At 55.7% G+C, this 18673-nt stretch overlaps 4 protein-coding genes across 4 annotated transcripts; 2 read left to right on the top strand and 2 right to left on the bottom strand.

Moving 5' to 3' along the window:
- Positions 1-3135: 3135 nt before the first annotated feature.
- Positions 3136-4631, top strand: GLRG_10659 (mannosyltransferase; the record flags this gene model as incomplete). The annotated part of the gene is made up of 2 exons (XM_008101344.1): positions 3136-4022; positions 4208-4631. 2 exons carry the CDS (start codon positions 3136-3138, stop codon positions 4629-4631), a joined length of 1311 nt encoding a protein of 436 aa, XP_008099535.1.
- A 1374-nt stretch (positions 4632-6005) lies between these two features.
- Positions 6006-6885, bottom strand: GLRG_10658 (uncharacterized protein; the record flags this gene model as incomplete). Its single annotated transcript, XM_008101343.1, has 2 exons — positions 6006-6632; positions 6700-6885. 2 exons carry the CDS (start codon positions 6883-6885, stop codon positions 6006-6008), a joined length of 813 nt encoding a protein of 270 aa, XP_008099534.1.
- A 504-nt stretch (positions 6886-7389) lies between these two features.
- GLRG_10657 (C4-dicarboxylate transporter/malic acid transporter) lies at positions 7390-8835 on the bottom strand (the record flags this gene model as incomplete). The annotated part of the gene is made up of 3 exons (XM_008101342.1): positions 7390-8479; positions 8574-8751; positions 8811-8835. 3 exons carry the CDS (start codon positions 8833-8835, stop codon positions 7390-7392), a joined length of 1293 nt encoding a protein of 430 aa, XP_008099533.1.
- Positions 8836-12305: 3470 nt separating this feature from the next.
- GLRG_10656 (GPI mannosyltransferase) lies at positions 12306-18332 on the top strand (the record flags this gene model as incomplete). Its single annotated transcript, XM_008101341.1, has 3 exons — positions 12306-12772; positions 12850-18172; positions 18270-18332. 3 exons carry the CDS (start codon positions 12306-12308, stop codon positions 18330-18332), a joined length of 5853 nt encoding a protein of 1950 aa, XP_008099532.1.
- Positions 18333-18673: the final 341 nt, after the last annotated feature.

The raw sequence follows: 18673 nt of genomic DNA, 5'->3' as shown, positions 1-18673 counted from the left end.
AAGGTGCGCGTGTCCTATCTCGCCCATTGTCGACATCAGCGCAAGGAGAGTGACTGAGCTCAAACAACGGTTCGGGCAAGTCAGAGGCGCCAGCCATGCTGACAAGGACGATGGCCTAAGTCTCGGGGGGTGGTGATGGGCATGCGTGTTGACGACAGACAATGGTCAGCTTAGCCTGCTGATTCCCCCCCTTGTTTGGGACGCCGTAGTCTGCGTCCCGCAAATGGCAGCAGTTGGAGGTACCATAAGCAGCCGCCACGCCACGATCTCCCATACGCTCCCAAAGAAGTCAGTTGACAGGGCGAGGGGTCCAATCGCAAGGGACCCAATAAGACGGATAGATTCATCCCACACACACTACTAGCATGAGGCAGCAGCTATACGGAGTACATTCTTGGTCTTTTCACTTGGCTCGCAGATCCGAGTCTGCAGACGAGAACAGGAGCCGGAAAGGGGTAGATATCAAGCAACAGAAGGAGACGAAGAAGAAGAATACGAAGAAGAAAAGGCGGATGGATGCAGCGGCCAAGCCGGTGGCTGCGCCGAACGGACGTCGATTGCCAAGTCTGGTGACGACCTGACCGCCGGCAGGTTCTTTCTGAGCATGGAGCTTTAACGGAGACTGGGTCGCGTCTCAGCCAGAAGAATACCTAAGCAGGAGGTCAGACGGTGGGGGCTCCTGCATGAAACAAAGCAGAGCAAACAGGCTGGTAAATGGGTAGGTACTTGGGTAGTAGTGTCCATGCCTGCTGCTTCTCGAGTTCACGAATACAAGTACGAAATAAGAAGACTGCAGGAAAGAGGTAGGGGGTAGAGGGCGACCTGCCCGATATGGTGTGCCTTACATAATAAGGCAATGATGCAGATGTCAAATGTCGATGTAGACACAGATGCAGACGCAGACAGATGCAGATGCAGATAGATGCAGATGCCCAAAACTTCGGAAGAGGGCAGGAGGGGAGGGGGCCCTTGCTTCCTTCACAGTGAAACCTCAATAAGCAAACAAGCTGAGTGGGAACGTGGGGGCACAAAGGAAGGAGCCTCCACAACCCGGTGCAGCCGTGGATGGATTACATTACAGGCACGTATGGCTTGTAGGCAATGTACGATGTACTTACTGCTCAGTAGGTAATCTACCACCTAGGTACCTATCTACCTACAGTACGTGAGTACCTAGCTTGGAGAAGGCGGCGACATCGTGCGCTTTCCCCTCCCTCCCCTCCGGAACTGTTATTCCCATCATCGGGCAGGCACTATGTACTACGAGATTGATTGCATACCTACCAACGTAGTGGTATGTCAAGTACCTATTCCAACCACTCATTCAGTCGGTAGCAAACTAGCAAACATCCGCTCCCCCTTCACTCATGCAATGTCTCATCCGAACCTCGCCCTCTCCCGCAGCGCATGTGATTTGCGATGCTAATAATGAGTCTGACGGTTCTCTGCTTCCGCTACTGCTTCTCCCCTTTCTCGCCTCCTGTACTGAGTATGTAGGCTTGCATTTGCACATGCCAATACCTCGCGTTGGGATCCATCATAGACAGACCTGGGCAAGCCCGACTGATCTATCCGTACATACAATTTTAGTAGAGTGACAGGAAAATCCAGATCAGCCGCCAATCCTCTCCTCCACTCACACGCATCTCCTCCCGCCCCTCTCGCTGCAGCAGATCGTCCGGGAGTTGCCTCACTGGTTGAGTACAAGACCGACAAGTCGCTTGCTTGCTTGCTTGCCTTTGGGGCTAAGGACGCAGGTGAGCCACCGCCATCGAGTCTTCTGTTGGCTGCTTCCCGGCAGACGTCCGCCCCATCATTTCCCTGCCCGATGGATCGAGGATGGTGGTGGTTGCATTGGGCGATTCGCACAACATGGCGGTCAGCAGCTGCAAACGCATCTGGAATAAGCTGGTGATGCATCAGGTCGAGTCGCTTTGGTGTGTCCTGTGCCTGGCTGCCTCGATATCCCTTGCCTCTGTGGCGTGGCCCCTATGGGTATGGAAACGCGCATGCGCCCTACGCGCGACGTCTCTCTCTCTCTCTCCCTCCCTCTCTTGCGCGCGCGAGAAATGAGCACACATGATGGTCCGCGTCTAACCCACCCCCCACCTCTAAGGAATGCACTTCATGGGCTCATCTCAGGGGCTAGGGGAAGCACGAAGGCGGTAAATCGCAGTAAGGGGATGAAGCTCGCTCTTGTAAGAGCCACCGTTCCCAATCCTGAAGGAGTAAGAATGCTGGGCTGGGCGAGCGAGCGAGCCCTGTTCAGTGGGACTGCCCAGGACTTCGCCACACTCACTCTCCCCCAGTCGCAGACAGACCGAGAGACCTCTCCCCTCTCCCGGCTGGGATGGATCGGCTCGATTCATCATGGCATGGATCCAGATAGAGAGAGAGAGAGCATGGAGCTTCGAGAAGAATTCCTCGGAAAAGGGGGCAAAAGGGGTTGGTATTGGGGGCCAGCTCCTGGGGGTTCATCCACTCGTTGATGGTTTCCGCTAATCACAATCCTGGGAGCCTGCCCTGCAAGTCTGGCACCGTCAAGACTAACACTTGCACCCTGAGTGACTGGACGAACATCGGGTTTACCAAGATGGAGACCCGCTCGCACTGAAACGGTCCCGGACTCCGGCTGGGCGGAAGAGCATAAGAGAAAAACAGAAAGAACAAAGGAATTGCAAGCAGGCACCAGGGCAAGGGTATCCATCCTGCCATCCAGGTTCCTTCCTCCGAAATTGGCTCGTGCACCGTCCAGGCACACACCCGGAAGGAACCGGCTCACCGAGCTCACCGTACTTACCTACTCAGCTCACCGACGACGCCCAATTGGCCAAGTGGCACCGCGCGGGCTCAACGACGATCGTTCCTCCCGAGGCTCCGATAGCCTCGCAACAACGCAATCCGCGAGAATCTCGAGGAATCCCTCCCCCTCCCCAATGCGCCCGACGTAATCGAGTACGGCATTCGCATTTTTACCTCCTCCTTACATTGAGACTAGATCCAATTCTGGCTTCGCGCTCTCCGACCCCTTTGCAATTCCACACGGCGTCCCATGAAGCGCCCGGGTCCGCGGCATATCCCGTTCATCAACCTTTCGGCAGGCATCCTCGTCCGACGTCATCTAGCCATCTAGTCATGCTAGACCGCCATGGCTCTCACCCCCGGCAAACCCTGATCGCGGCCTTCACGGCCTGGAAGGCCCTCTTGCTAGCCATCGCTCTGGGCAGCGCCGTGGCGCCATCCTACGATACCTCGACAACGCTGATGCTCCGGCGCAACGAGTCCGACCTTTCCATCGTCACCCGTCTGACCCGCTGGGACGCATTGTACTTCACCCAGTCAGCCAGGCGAGGCTACGTCTTCGAGCAGGAATGGGCCTTCAACTCGGGCCTGCCCATGTTGTACAACCGTCCGTACTCCTCGTCAAAGATCTTGGTCTATGACGACGGCACTGGCGCCCTGGAAGCCGCTCTCGCCATCGTCGTTGCTCATGTCGCGCATCTCTTTGCGGTACTCATGCTCCATGAGCTGACGTTCAAGCTCTTCTCACGCCCACGGCTGGCGTTCCTGTCCGCCCTGCTTCACGTCCTGTCTCCGGCCGGACTCTTCCTCTCCGCGCCTTACGCCGAGAGTCTCTGTGCATTCTTCTCTTTCGCCGGCTACTACGTGCTCTCCTTCGTTTTGAACGATCCCAAAGGCTCTCTCCGCTGGACCGCCGGCCAGGTCCTCGCCGGCGCCATATTCGGCCTTGCAACTGCCTCTCGCTCCAACGGCCTCTTGAACGGTCTCCCTTTCGCTGTCGAATGCCTGATGTTTATGCCCTCGCTTCTCGCCAGCCCTACGAGTCTGATGAACCTTGCGACTCTCTTTGGTCCCATAGTGGGCGGGCTCCTCGTGGCGACCGGATCCGTCATTCCACAAGCGCTGGCATGGTTACGATACTGTTCCGGCGCATCCGAGCCGCGCCCATGGTGCGCGCGGACCGTGCCCAGCATCTACACGTTTGTACAGGAACATTACTGGTAAGTACACACACGGTTTTGTTACTTTTTTGTCTTGTCACAGCTGCTCCGGTACCTGTCCGTACACCGTCGGGTGGCCGGGCGGCACTTGTGTGGACTTGAGGTGGACATTGGGCCGGTGGTGCCGGTGGTAGAATTTTTCTTTTGGTGTACTGTTCGACTCGCTAATGTTCTACCTGACACAGGGGCGTTGGCTTCTTCCGCTATTGGACGCTATCGAACGTTCCTCTGTTCATTCTCGCCGCGCCAGTGCTAGGTTTGCTCATCATTTCCGGGTGCGAGGTCATGACCGGAATGTCGGGGTTCGCGCGCACTCCGATGGCCGACAAGCCGCTCCCGCAGCGGGATGGCTCGAGGGCGGCTCTGGTATTTTCCATGGCAGCGGCCCAGGTCCTGCTCGCTGGTTTGGCCATCACGACGTACCATGTGCAAATTATCACCAGGATTGCGTCCGGGTACGCGGTATGGTACTGGTGGGCTGCCAGCTGCCTGCTGGATGATGGCGCCGACAGCAAGCGGCAGAGCTTGGGTGGCAAGATTGTCACCTTTTCCGTCATGTACGCTGCGATCCAGGGTGTGTTGTTCGCGTCGTTTCTTCCGCCAGCTTGAGATACCCGAGAGGGTGCCACGACACGCGGTACCCCGTCCGTCCTGTCACATAAAGTTTTTTCCGGTGTTTTAGTCTTATCACGAGAGCCCCCCAAAAGCAACAAGATCCCCTGCCACATGGGATGACAACCAGCATCGTTCGGTCGGCAGCGGGTAGCCTTGAAAGCCCATGAACTCCTTTTTGCTTTTCTAGACCCTGTGCATGATGGGTAGTCAACCCCTATAAACTCAAAGCCTTATGCATGAGGTATGCGCAAAGCAGTGTGATCTCGGCATGAGAGACAATGTCAAGAGCACTGAGTTCGACTTACTAAGCCATGTGGCTCGCGCATGACATCGTTTTACCGGGGAACCGGATTCTCGGGGTATGTCTGAGTCTAGTATGGCCGAAGCCTATATGCCGGGCGAAGCATAAAAGCCTTTCAGAACTTATCCGTCGGGTTGGTTCAGTTGAATGCACGGCCTAAGGATAGTCGGTCAAAGCTGCATAGGACACAACTTCATTACGATGAGGTCATGATTGACGTCGTCACCATAATGCAGCCTAACGCTCGCCACGTCAACCTGGACGTTGATAGTTTCTGGTATCTTCTTCCAGTGGGCAAGCAAATCCATCGTGTGCATTGAAGCAACATCGAAATAGTACGCAACTAACTCTGATTGAACATGGGCCAGTCACCTGATCGCATTCTGACTACGACGAATAGCGCAAAGTGATTTCTGTCAGACCATCAACGGCTTCGCTCAGAAGAAAACATGTAGTTAAAGAACGAGGAGCTTAAAGGCACGTCATTAGCATGGTGACCTCAACTCCGCTTCATCACGGCAACGCACGGAGCCGCATATGACTCTGCCCCCGTCTCATCCCACGTGGTAGCGGCGGGTAAGCACCGTCATATCAAGAACCATGTCACGAAGAGACTGAGGCTGTTCAATGATAGGCCACGGGTATCGACAATACAGGCCAAGCGGGCCGGATGAAACCTCAGCAATGGATTTTCATTCTGCTATCTTGTGCAGGCGCGAACTCATGTGCCTCATCTCTGCTGTGTATTCTTCCCCCAGCACTGCGAGCAAGCCATCGTGTCGAGGCCATCATTTACCAGAGACTGTACCCGGTCAACACCCATTCCATTGCTGACGGCCGCTGTTTCCACCTACTAATGAACCATTGAACCACACGGGTATTGCCAAAGCGAAGCCATTCCTTCCAATCCCAGGCCCAGTTCGTTCCGCATGGCGCTCGTCGTTTTTCTTCGTCATTCGTAGGCAGAAGGAAGAGAAGCCTTGAACAATAGTTAGCAACGGTGTCTGGCCAAGGTGAAGCAAGGTACGGCATACAACACGACTGTGGCCAACCATCTCAAACAGCTCTCAACGGAACGCGTTACCGGGGTCAAGGCCCGCGAGGTACTCCTGCAAGTGGGCGTCGCCGCGCTGCGCGCGCTGCGCTCCCACGCACTCCAGCTCGGCAGCGATCTCGCGGTCGCGGGTGCGCTGGTCGAAGAAGCCGGTGACGCAGAACCACATGCGGAGGTCGGCGACGGTGATGTGGCGGTGGGCGGCGCCGACGACGAACTTGACCGTCAGGACGCGGTCGTGGCCGGCGGCCTTGGGGTCGTTGACGAGGAAGATGGGGCGCTGGTTCTGGAAGAAGCGCGCGTGGCGGCGGCGCATGTGGCCGAGCTCCTGGTCGCGGCGCTGCGCGTCGAAGAAGCCGGTGCGCTGGAGGTAGAGGCGGACGCCGTCGACGTCGATGACGCGGGTGGCCGTGTCTTCGGGGTCGCGCGGGCCGATGACGAAGTAGACTGTGAAGGCGTGCTCCTGGTCGAGGGAGTTGAAGGCCGTGTTGATGACGCCGTACTCGTTGCCGTTCAGGTAGGTCCGGGTGTAGCCGGCGATGGACACGCCGCGGCCGTCGGGCATGGGGCCGGGATACTCCAGCTCCATGTGGCCGTGCTGGGCCTCGCGGGCGCCCGTGTCGGAGTCCATGTTGGTCTCCTGTCTCGCCGTCAGTCATATCGTCAAAGCCACGGCGGCGGTCGGGATACCATGGTACGGTACTTACGGGGCGGGGAGTATCAAAGCTCAAGGTGCCGTTCCAGATGAAGGACTGGTCCTCGAGGAACTTCTTGTGGGCCAAGACACAGTCCTTGATGAACCATCCAAGGTCCGAGGCGTTGCCGTTGAACTCCTCGTCGGGGCTGTCCGACTCCCAGGACATATCTCTTTCGAGGCTCATGTCGGAGGCCATTGTTTGTTTTTGCTTGGTGTTTGGTTTGAGTGAAGTTGAGGGGATCAACAACTTTTCCTTTTTCAAAGGAGGGAGGATGGATATCTTGTTGTGTGAGAAAGCGTGCTCAGGTGGCCCTCGTTCAGCCGGGCTCTGGGTCACCAGGTCTTGTCAAGCGCTCACCAGAGATTAGAGCAAGAGCCACTCGTCCTCGTTATGAGCAGTCCCGGTTCCTTTCAGTAAACTGTTGGGCCACATTGTTCTGCCAAGGTGAAGTAAAGTGTAATTCACAAACACGGCTTTCATACTTCCAAGAAGAACTAGTCTAAACATTCAAAGGCTCTATCTCATCATGCGTACATTGATTGAATCAGGCCTGGATCCAGATAGGGGGTATCGAGTCTATAATAAAAACCAGGAAGACACATCTGAGCCCCATGTTTTCCCGACACCCCATGCGTGTCATAATACTTTTCGTGAACTCAGGAATCGAAAGGCCTGCTGGATGAGCAGAAACGCCACACCTTAGTGGCTGTCCTCGTCTCGGCCAGGCCACACGAGCTTCTTCCTGAGGACAGCGCGCGTGCAACAGAAGCCGATGACGAGCCAGACGGCCACCAAGATGATGGTACTCACGTCGGCAAACCACAACAGCCCCTCGCTGCCGAGGGCCTCGCCGATCCGGATCGTTGCGATGGCAAAACCGACGTTGGGGAAGACAAAGCTCCACCAGCTGAGATGAAAGGAGCGGTCTGGCATGCCGATCACGGTAGCCAAGAAGGCTGAGGAGAAGAACCAGAATGACAGACCCCAGAGAAATACGGCGGCGAAGAGGGCCGCGGCGCGGACGGCCAAGGCTACCGTTTCAGGGCTCTCCATATCGGTGAGGTAAGCCTTTGAGCGGAGGGACTCGGGGATGAAGGAGTCGGCCGCGGCAACGAGCCGGGGTACTTGAGCGCCCATCGCTACCAGCGTTGCGGCTGTGAAGCTTGGTGGGCCGACGGCGATGAACATGCCGGGCCGCTGTATTGGAAGGCCAATTGTCATCAGCCGCGAGAGGTAGATGGCGTACATAAAGGCTGAGATGAAGAATCCCAACCCCTGAGCGGCGAGACCCGCGACCATCATGGCGGCGGCTTGGTTCGGCGGCTGTGTAGTGGCGATGAAGGCAGCGAGAGTACCGGACAACATGACGGGGAAGATGGGAAGAATCCACGCCGGCGTCATGTTATCGAGCGAAAGTCTCCTGCGGCCGTTGAAAAGAAGGTGGTACATGCCGACGGAAAGGAAGAAAGTGAGCACGAGGTACAGCCAAAAGCACACCCTCAGGGTAACGATGAGCCAGGGGCCACATTTTGGAACGGCGTAGTGCTGTATGTTGGACAGCGCGGCAGCAATGGAGAGGAAGAAGGTCGGGATAAACAGAAATTCGGAGGGGTTAGTGATGACCATCGCCGGGGTCTTGCGGAACATAGAGAAGCGGAGGCACAGCGCAGCGGTGATGAGAAAAATGAGGACGACGTCGAGGACGAATACGACAATGCCAATCGTGTCGAGCCCTCGGAAGCGGTGGGGGGCCGCGCCGAGGAGAAGGGCGATGCCGCCTGTCGACATACTGATTACGGTGGGGAGCGTTAGCCGGAGGGCCGGGTCAAAGGTGGGTGGAGCAGACAGCGGCCCGGCGCGCGGGACCGGAAAGCCGGACTCACGTGAGAGTGTACCATGCAAAGGTAAAGTGCCGGATGCGATCGCGAACTGAGACCTTTTCGAGGATGGTGTTGGTCCGGGTCCTTGTCCGAGTCAAGGCGGCCACGAGGCCCGTGGGGGATGATGGTTCATCCAAGATTTGGCCCTCGCCATTCGAAGGGGTAGAGGCCTTGGAATTGTCTAGAGAAGGGTGTGAGTAAATGTGCGGACATAAGAGGACAGTTTCTGGTGATACTTACTTGCTTCTTCGTCTACGGGAGCCATGACGATTAATTCGATATTGAACAGACTGAAGTTGTTCGAGTCCCCTCTGAGCGAGCGGACGAGAAGTGATACTCTGTGGTTGGTTTCCAGATGAATCTCTATCCTTCTTCAATGCTCCAAAATTGAGGCGTTGGACGTCACTGCCAGGGTCCGGGGGTTCTGGAATAAATTGAATGAGTTAACCATGGTACGGATAGAGAGAGACAGAGGCCTGCAACAGCGTACGTGAGTCAGCACAACCAGCTGGTGGCACCACAAGCCTCATGAGGCCCACGTTGAGGACTTGGAGAGAGAGTGTGTCGTATGACATAATCTATTTTCAGCCCATGCTTCATTTGCAAGCTACATGTCGATTGTCCAAGGGGATTAGAGGTACGGCGGTCTAAAAACCCGCAATTGGGGGGGGCAGCAGGGCCGAATTGAGACGGGCCGACACGGAGGCGAAAGGCCACTACTGACGGTAAGGCTCCGTTGCATTGGGCCCGCCCAGTGCGTCTGGATTACCGTCCTGTTGGGTAGACGATTATTGCTTTTACCGAGATCATTCTGGCTGAGGAGTAGGTTTGCGTCTCAAACGCATGAGGCTGAGAGCGTGTCGCAGAGATAGTCGGGGCTGACTGCACTCGCTGGTCGTAAATGAATAAGCATCATCTCAGCCATGTCGGACTCTTTAATGCTGTACTATGCATACATAGCATCTAAGCACTGGAATCATGTTAGTTCTTGCGTCGTGCAGCGTCTGGTCAATTAGTTTGGATGTGCGCCGCGTGGGTCGCTAGGGGGTAAAGAGGTATCAAAGGAAGACTCAACGGCGGTTGTATGTTTAAAATTTGGGAAATCCGGTACCGACCACGACGCGATTTGACATGACACGAGAATGTACGGATACCGGACGTACAAATAGGGGACACGTGGGACCCTTGGATCTAGGCGGCATGACGGATGCATGGAAACCCTTCCGGGAGACCATAGTCCGGCTGCTTCTGATTGTGCTCTGGAATGGAGTATGCATGGAACGCGCAAGACGGAGGAGAGAGGATGATTGCGTCCTCCGAGTGCCGCCTTCGGCGAGCTAAAGGGGAAACAAGACGAGACCACCGAGGCGACAAGCATTGACCAGTTGGGTGTCCGTGATAGCCGCGGATGTCCATGTCCAACCTAAACTACCTACACTAGATTAGTGTACCTAGGTAGGTAGTTCATGTCCTGCGGGCGGGCTGCAGACGGGGAGATTCAAGTTGGACCGGGAACGCTCGGCCGCCGGTTACCCCCCACCTATGGGCAGATGTCGACATGTGGTTGTGTGATTAATCAGCAGATGGGCAGGCGGCGACTTGGAAGCAAGCTCAAGAGTCCCCGAGACTGTTGTTGGTCGTATCCGTAGGTAGATGCGACTCAATCGAGATTGCTTGGCGGCGAAACTGTGCTGGACATGGTCGGTGATGCAGATAGCCGACAGACATGTTGGAGCATGTGGTTGGTGTTGGACTTTGATTGCATGGTGCATGATTAGTGGCGCTTACCGTTGGTTGGTGACAGGCGAGAAGGTGGCACGGCAAGGGATGAATACGAGAAGTCAGCGACGATGGGTGTGTTTCTTCTTGGACGATGCGCATGGGATATGGAATTGAATACCTGCTGTTGGTGTTGTAGCGGCATTGGTGATATAAACCGAGAGGCCGTGATGATGGATGCATGGGGGGGCACGATGATAAATGTTAGGCAAAGCTTCTGGAATGTTTTCCGACTTGCAGGTGCACGTGAGTAGATGCCAAAGAGTACCTGCATGAGAGTAGGTAGGTACCTAAGGCCTAAGGTATGGACTAGACCGTCTGGAGAGGGCGGGCGCGGAGGCAAGAAGGAAGGGACGATCAAGAAACGAAACGGGCAAGCAGCAACAACGAAGGAAACAGCGCTGGGACGCAGCTGTCATCAGGCACTCATTGATTGCATTGGCAGGGTAAGCACAGGTACCTAGACACTAGAAGACGTAATCCAAGTTGGAACCTGCCCCGTGCAAGGCTGCCAAGGGGTGCGTATGCGGCTCTGATGTACCCGTACGCTGCTCGTTTGCACTAAGAATACATTCATTCGTTACATGTATTCATTGACTCCTACGTACCTACCTCTACCTACCTACGGATATACAGTACCAGCTCAAAAGTCTTGTTACAGCAATAAAGACAGCCAATAAAAAGCTACAGTAGGTGGTTAGGACATAGGGTCTTTGGTGACGCACTGTGAAGTGACCTCGAGCTATTAATGGGTCCTCTCTTCGACTCTTCTTTGGGTTATCCTTATTGCTGTAACAAGACTTTTGAGCCAGTACTGTAGGCACGCTCCATCTTGAGCTCTTCTCTACCCCGCCTTCCCCATCAAAGACGAGTGTGCCCCTTACCCAGTCCAGCCCAGACCAGGCTGCTGCTCTGCATCATCAAACCCGGAAAGTCCGCTCAAGTGCGGCGGCACCAACACCTTCCAACATCTCTCTTCGCACTGCGCTGCGCTGCGTCCGGTCACACGGCAAGGCAGGCACACAAGTCTCGGCGAGTAAGTCGTCCACGTCCTCTATCCTGTTGCCTCTCCCACTCCTACCTGCCTTATTTATCTTCCCTCCTTGAGGCTTGAGGACCCTTCCCTTCCTACCCACCTACCTACCTTGGGTACCTCCCTACATCAGCATCAGCATCAGCATCAGCATCAGCCGCGCATGCATGCGTCGTATGCCTTTTATTTTGCCGTCTTCCCTTCTGCTACCCGACTTGAAAAACAATTCAAGTGCCATTCAACACATTCAACTTCCCTTTTATCTCTTTTCTCTTCTCTAGAGACATATCCTGCCGCTTCTTTGCCCTTTTTTTTTTGTCTTGTGGCCAAGGTACCAAGCGCGGGTCCTGCGGAGAAGCACAAAAGACTTGGACGTCATCATCAAATTCATTACTCAGCTTCGAGTCTCGGGTACATACTCAATTGACCACCATTGATAGACAGGCATTCAATCCGACAACCTTTACCCATACCAACGAGAAAGAAGGGGCGAAAAAAAAGGACAGGTCCATCCTCGATCCGCAAGACCTATCTCGTCCTCCTCGACCTCCTCTCTGTCGTTCCCTCCTTCCATCGACCCCAATCAATCCATCCTACAACTCGTGCACGCGCCCAAAGTCTCTCTCCCCATTCCCGAATCAACGCACGCCCCGCGACCGACGACACCACCCGCAACCAACGCCCCCGAGCCGCCTGCATTGCGTCTCGGCTGTCGTGTGGGAGCGGGAGCTTGAATCCTGCTGCAACCTGTGCGACCACCCCGACCGTTGATTGCTTCTCCTCCGCTCGGTCGCTCAGTCCAGCGAGTAGTCGCAAACTTCCGACCATCCCAAAACCCCTCGTCTCCGTCTCCGTCTCCGTGTCGTGTCGTGTCGTGTCGTGTCGAGTCGTCTCCGCCGGACGCCATCGCAGCCATTGCAGCCATGGACGAGACACCGGGGCCTCAGCCCTCCAACCACGCCGCCGCCCTGGCCGCCGCCTCCACCGCTCACTTCCTATCGAGCCATTTCGTCTCCGTCGATACAATCTCCAGATCCAACTCCCCCGGCCCTCCCTATACAAAGACCGACGAAGATGACAAGAAGCGGTACCGTCCGCGTACATTTAGCTACTTTAATCACCTACCCTTCCCCGTCGAAGAGGAGTCCCAGCGCGATACCGCCCTGGCCGGCATCTTGAAGCAGCTCTACATCGCCATCAAGGCCGAGGATTTCAGCCCCGGCGCCCTGCACTGGACCAGGGAGCTGACGGGATGGCTAAACCTCAAGTTCGAGATGACGCGCGAGCTTCGCGCTACCCTGGCCAAGCTCTACTACCACCTCTGTCTCGCTCCTGGCCTCGAGCCGAGCACTGCCGACCGCTTCCTGCGCATGGTGGTCATCCTGACGAGGTACGGCCTGCCCACCCAATCTCTTGTTCTGTCCTGTCTCGCCGAACCGCCATTCGCTAACCGTGCCATTCTCGCAGAAAATACCACTACCTGAAACCCGTCGACGACCTACTCCTCGATTGGCGTCCGTTGTGGAGAGAGATCAAGGCCCTGGTTCTGCCGTCAGAGGTCGCTTCACACCAGGCAAACCGTCGCCGCTCTCAGAAGCAGCTGTGGAAGCTGTGTCTCCACGCTCAGACCTATTTCGACCCCAAAGACCGCAAGGAGATGCTCGATGAATTCCTCCCCTTCTTTAGCACATCCGATGTCTCCAATGCCTACATTGTTGTCGGAGCCATCAATGCTCTGCTTCCCACCGATGTCGCCCCCGCATCCGTGCCATGCTCCCAGCCCCAAGACTTTATGCCGACGCTGTTCCACCTCTGGTCTCTCATCGCGAGATCCAAGAGCTTTGACGTCTTCTTCATCGATCTTTACTCCCGTATGGCCCGTGACTTCCTCCAGGCTTCCAATACTCCCTTTGACGCACATGGCATCTTCACACGGGAGCAGTCGGATTGGATATTCACCGCTATCCTTCGCCTGACGGAAATCCCGGTTGGCCAGTCCAACTCGCCATATTCAACCTTGGACTACTCGTCAGGCCTCGGCCTATATCTTGAAAAGGATAAGAAGAAGTACCCAACGGCCTACATGATCGCCAGGTGGATCGTCTACTCACTGTCGCCCAAGTGCTTGGAACAAGAGAGCTCCATTCTAGCCAGCCTCGAGGGCCTACTCGAGGCTATCGACACCTTCTACCACCCCTCCAATGTCGGGTCATGGACGACATTCCTTGGCCAGTTCACCGTCTATCTCACAGATATCTTTGTCTCCCGCTGGAACCGCGAGAACAGCGGCGAGCTGGACACGCCAGAGGACCGCAGGATCACCCCTGCACTCAAGCGCCGCTTTGTGTCTGCGCTCAAGGAGGTTACCTACATGGGCCTGTTCTCCAAGAGCAACAGGGTAGCTCATTACTACTATGCATCGCTCCAAGGGCTAGCCTACCTGGAACCTAACCTGATCTTGCCCGGGGCTCTGCAGCGCTTCTACCCTAGTTTGCAGGGTCTCGTCGAAGTCCACCGCACCACGTCAAGTCTGAACGGCTTGCAGATGATTGCCAACGTCATGTCCAAGACCAAGGGGTTCCGCTGTCACATCACCGCTCTTCTTGCCCTTGCTCTTCCTGGTATCGACGCCAACGATCTGGGGAAGACGCAGTACACCCTCAATTTCATCCAGAGCGTGGCCTACAGCATCCCAATGGTGCCTCTAACCAAGGACAGCGACTCCGTTCACGGCACCGCCTTGGCGATGGAGTGGGTGCAAGGCGAGATGGAACGCATGGAGCGTGAGGGTCAAGACATCAAGCTTGATTACGACAGTGAACTCTCGGACGAGGACGAGGCAAACATTCTCAGATCTTCAACAGCAGGACTTGGCGAGTTTGTTATCGCTTTCCTCGGCAAGGTCTTCACCCTCTTGGAGAACTTGCCCGACGCGTCCCACATCAGGGGAGGTACACCAGAGGACAACGTCATCAATGCGCTGCCGGCAGCCCTGTCTCCCCTCTTCGCTTCGCTTTCGCCAGAGCTCTTCGACACGGCCCTCGAGAAGCTCTCGTCCTTCGTGTCCACCCACGTTGTGCACCAGGCGAGAGACGCAATGGCATGGATCCTCAACGCCCTGTGCAAGGTCAACCCCGAAAAGACCCTCAAGGTCTTCATCCCCATGCTGATTGTCAACATCCGTAACGAAATTGACTTCAACCATGCCGCGTCAGACCGGAGTAGCGGCACCGACTACCTGCCCAGGGACCGCGCACTTGTGTGGCACGTGAGCATGCTCGGCATGGCAGTCGTGCATGTCGGCAACGAAGTCTTGAAATACCAGACGGAGCTTCACGACATCGCCAAATATATGCAGGAGAAGTGCCGTGGCTTACCCACCATCCACATTTCCAACTACATCCACCACCTCCTGCTGAACCTGACGCACACATACCCCATCGACACTGCATTGTACGAGCCCGACGTCATCAAGCGCGGACTCGACGTCACCGATTGGGGGAAGACAACGTCTCCTGCTGACTTGACTATCAAGTGGCATCGGCCGTCCGCGGGCGAGGTACAGTTCGCCGTAGAACTCTTCGATTCACAGACCAAGGCGGCGGCGCGGAAACTGGACTTGCTCATGAGCGAGAACCCCCCCGTCAGTCGGAAAGGAAAGAACAAGGAATGGTCTGACGAGGTCTCGAGACTATTCCAACAGATAAGGCTTGTCATATCTGGAATGGCAACGTTGTTCGACCCTCATCGTGCTTCCGGACAGAGCCCGAACGGGAACACTGGCGTCGACGGCGATGGCGACACCGCGATGGACGATGACCCCCTCGCGGAGGCCGCCGAAGACGAGGAAACGCGTCCTCAATACCGCTATGACGCCGGTTACCTTTTGACCGACGAAGATCCTGCGTACCACAAGCTGCACGAGCTGAGGGAAGATGTCGGACGGCTCCTGTGCCGAAGTCACGAGTTTCTCAACCAACAACAGGAAGACGACGTGTCCTGCTTCACGGCGCTCTACGCGGCCTACAGGACATGGATCACCGACGTCGGCATTGAGCGGTCCGCCCACCCGCTGGAGAGACATCTACGCCTTTACAAGTCGGACATCTCTGCTTTCAAGATTAGCGGCCTTCGCAAAGTTTACCCGCGACCACTCCTGATCAAACGTGCGGATGCGTATCAACTGCTTCGTGTTAAACACAACGCTTCGGCACGGCAGAAGAGCGAGTTGGACAAGCAGCTCCTTCTCAACCTGGCTCAGTCGTCCGTGTCCCCGTACGCCGATGTCCGTCGAGTTGCCCAGAATGCCCTTGATTCCTCGCTCAAAGCTCTCATTGGCGGCCGGCCCCTGGTCATCCCCATCCTCCTCGAGAGACTCCGGGTGGCGCTGGACGAGGTGGACCATGATCGTATCAAGGGTGCCATGTACACTCTGTTCTTCACCAGCTTGCTCAAAACCATGATTAGGGACTGGAGATTTGCCCCGGATGCCCTCCGCCTTTACCTCCGAGCGGGTACCATTGACAAGCCCAGCATTCAACAGCTTGGTGCAACGGCACTCTTCCCTCTGCTTGACTTTGGAAAGCCTTTCGAGCGGATGATCATCGTGAACCAAGACTTTGTGGAGCCGATCCGCCCAACTGACGACTGCTCCCAAGCCATCAGCAGCCGCCACAACTTCATCGTCCAGAGGCGGGAACGCGTTGAGAAGAAGAAGGCTGCTCTCGGATTGGAGTTGACAGGGATGGCGAAGGCCGCACATTGGAAGATAGCTTCCCGATGCGCCATCTTCGCCAGCAATATGTGTCTGCGGTTCGACACCCTGGCACCCCCGGAGTTTATTGCTCTGGTGACACAAGGCACGAACGACACCCATCCTGGGCTACGTGCGAGTTACATGTCCGCGTTCACATCCGTCTTCGAAGCCGTGGAGATGCGCGCCGCTTATGATCACGAGTACCGCAATTACTTGTTGGAGAAGGAGAAGGATCGTAATAAGATTACGATTGAGGTCCCCAAGGGGGATGCAGCCTTCACGCAGAAGTACCTAGATGCGTTTGCCAGCCCCGAGAATGCCGAGTACATGGTTGATTCCGACCATCCCGGTTGGTTGGTCTGGGGCAAGAAGTTCCTTGCCTCGCGAGCGAAACCCATACCCTTCACTGACTACGACGAGACGGAGACGGCAGTCAGAAAACAGATTGGTGACATGATTACAAGAGAGTGGCTGAAGACTTGTTTCGACTACCTCAAGCAAGAGCCCCGCGACGCGAACGCAGACAGGTTCCGCATGGGCAACGTGTACATGCTCATGCACGTATTTGATCTGATGCACTATGGCGGCACAGCGATCAAGCTAGACGACGTCAAGGAGTTGACCATGGAGGTGTACGGCGACGGCAGCGACAAGCACCAGCATCGTGCCACAGCGGAGATTGTGGCGGCGCTCTTGTGCGGCTCCAGCGATGATCCTCCCGAATACCGCAACCAAGTCTGGGGTTTCGCTGCGCCCCTGATGCTGAAGGTTCTCAACGAAGACCTCACACCCGAGAACTTGCAGTACTGGGTATCTTGCCTGCATCTGACCGTAGATCCCAAGGACCCTCGCCGGTCCCACGAGCTGGTCAATACTCTGAGCGCCTTCAGGCTCGACATGTCCTCCAACGCCGCCTTTAAGGAGTCGAGCAAGGTTCAGGTGTTGGAATTCATCATCACCGATTCGGGTTGGCACTTCCGCCACGAGAAGCCGATCCTCGCAGACTTCCTCTCGCACATTGACCACCCATACAAGACCGTCAGAGAGGCAATGGGTCGAGTCATTGCCACCATATACCGCACACGCTACCATGAATCCTTTGAGAACGTTGACAAGCTTTTGGAAGCCAACAAGTCTGCATCGTCTCTCGGCATTCGTCCTTACGAACCTACCAAGGAGTTCTCGGACACGGTGCTTGAAGTCTTTAACCGTCTGGAGAAGTGGCGTCATGAGCGCACTCCAGGCCAGCAAACGCCTTCCTCTTACACAAGTGGCTCCAAGACTGTCTTGACTTGGCTCGACAGCACACTGTCGTCCCAGGAGTGCACGCAGCTGATGCCGTTCTTCCCCGACCCCTTCATGGAACAACTGCTCCACATGATGGATGTCAAGGAAGACCCCGAGTTGATGCGCCTCGCCTATCACGTCTATCGCCATCTGCCCAACATCCCTTTCCGCATTGGCGAAGATGGCCTCTTCATCGACGCCCTGGTCCGTATTGGCAAGTCCGCCACGAGCTGGCACCAACGTCTGCGATCCATGGTCAATATGCAGGTGATTTACTTCCGTCGTCTTTTCCTTATCGAGAAGAAGCAGCGGGAGATCTTGTTCAATGCCGTCAGCGACATGCTTGCGGACACGCAGCTCGAGGTTCGGTCTTGTGCGTCAGCTACCTTGGCCGGCATGATTCGATGCTCACCAAAGCGGATCCGTGACCCAATGATTCAGACCCTCAAAAAGCGCTTCGAAGACAGTCTCCGCCTCAACCCAATGCCCAAGCGCAAGCTCCCCGGTACCGAGACGCCAATAGACACAAACAAGCAGATCGTGCGTCGTCATGCCGCCGTCCTGGGCTTGGGTGCTCTCATTGAGGCATTCCCCTACGCCACACCCCCTCCGTCTTGGATGCCCGAGGTCCTCCAGATCTTGGCCACACGCGCCGCTAGCGACCCCGGCGTGGTTGGCAAGGCCACCAAGGCTATCCTCTCCGACTTCAAAAAGACAAGACAAGACAGTTGGAGTGTCGATCAAAAGGTACGTTGCTATTACCCCCGCTCTCACTTTGCGCTCCTGTATTCCCTTCTTAAAACTCGTCTTCTTAAAATTTGTTAGAAACTAACATTTCTTGTAGTACTTTACACCAGAGCAGCTGGAGGATTTGGAGGGTGTTTTGTGGAAGAGTTATTTCGCGTAAGCGGCGCAACGGACTTGTTGCGTAGGGAATACGCATATGACAATTGGACAGTCATATAAGGAACGGAGATGGTATGATATCCATTATGGGACATGGGGCTACATGGCTCTGATAGACGGGGAGCACTTGCATAAACATTGCGCCATGAGCTAGTATTTGTAGCTCACTATTCTCATTCACCGCTCCTGTTAACAATCCCGTGACATGCTTGGCATGGCATCTGCTTGTTGCCGCGTTGATCAGCATATTTGTTGTCCCAGACTTAGGCTTGCCGCACAGTTGCAGTCATTTATTTATTGGAAGGCTCTGATAATGCTATTGAAAGTATACGTTAGACTACA

The sequence above is a fragment of the Colletotrichum graminicola genome (genome assembly GCF_000149035.1).
Source record: "Colletotrichum graminicola M1.001 genomic scaffold supercont1.64, whole genome shotgun sequence".
NCBI classification, from domain to species: domain Eukaryota; kingdom Fungi; phylum Ascomycota; class Sordariomycetes; order Glomerellales; family Glomerellaceae; genus Colletotrichum; species Colletotrichum graminicola.
This window is presented reverse-complemented; position numbering and strand designations above follow the sequence as displayed.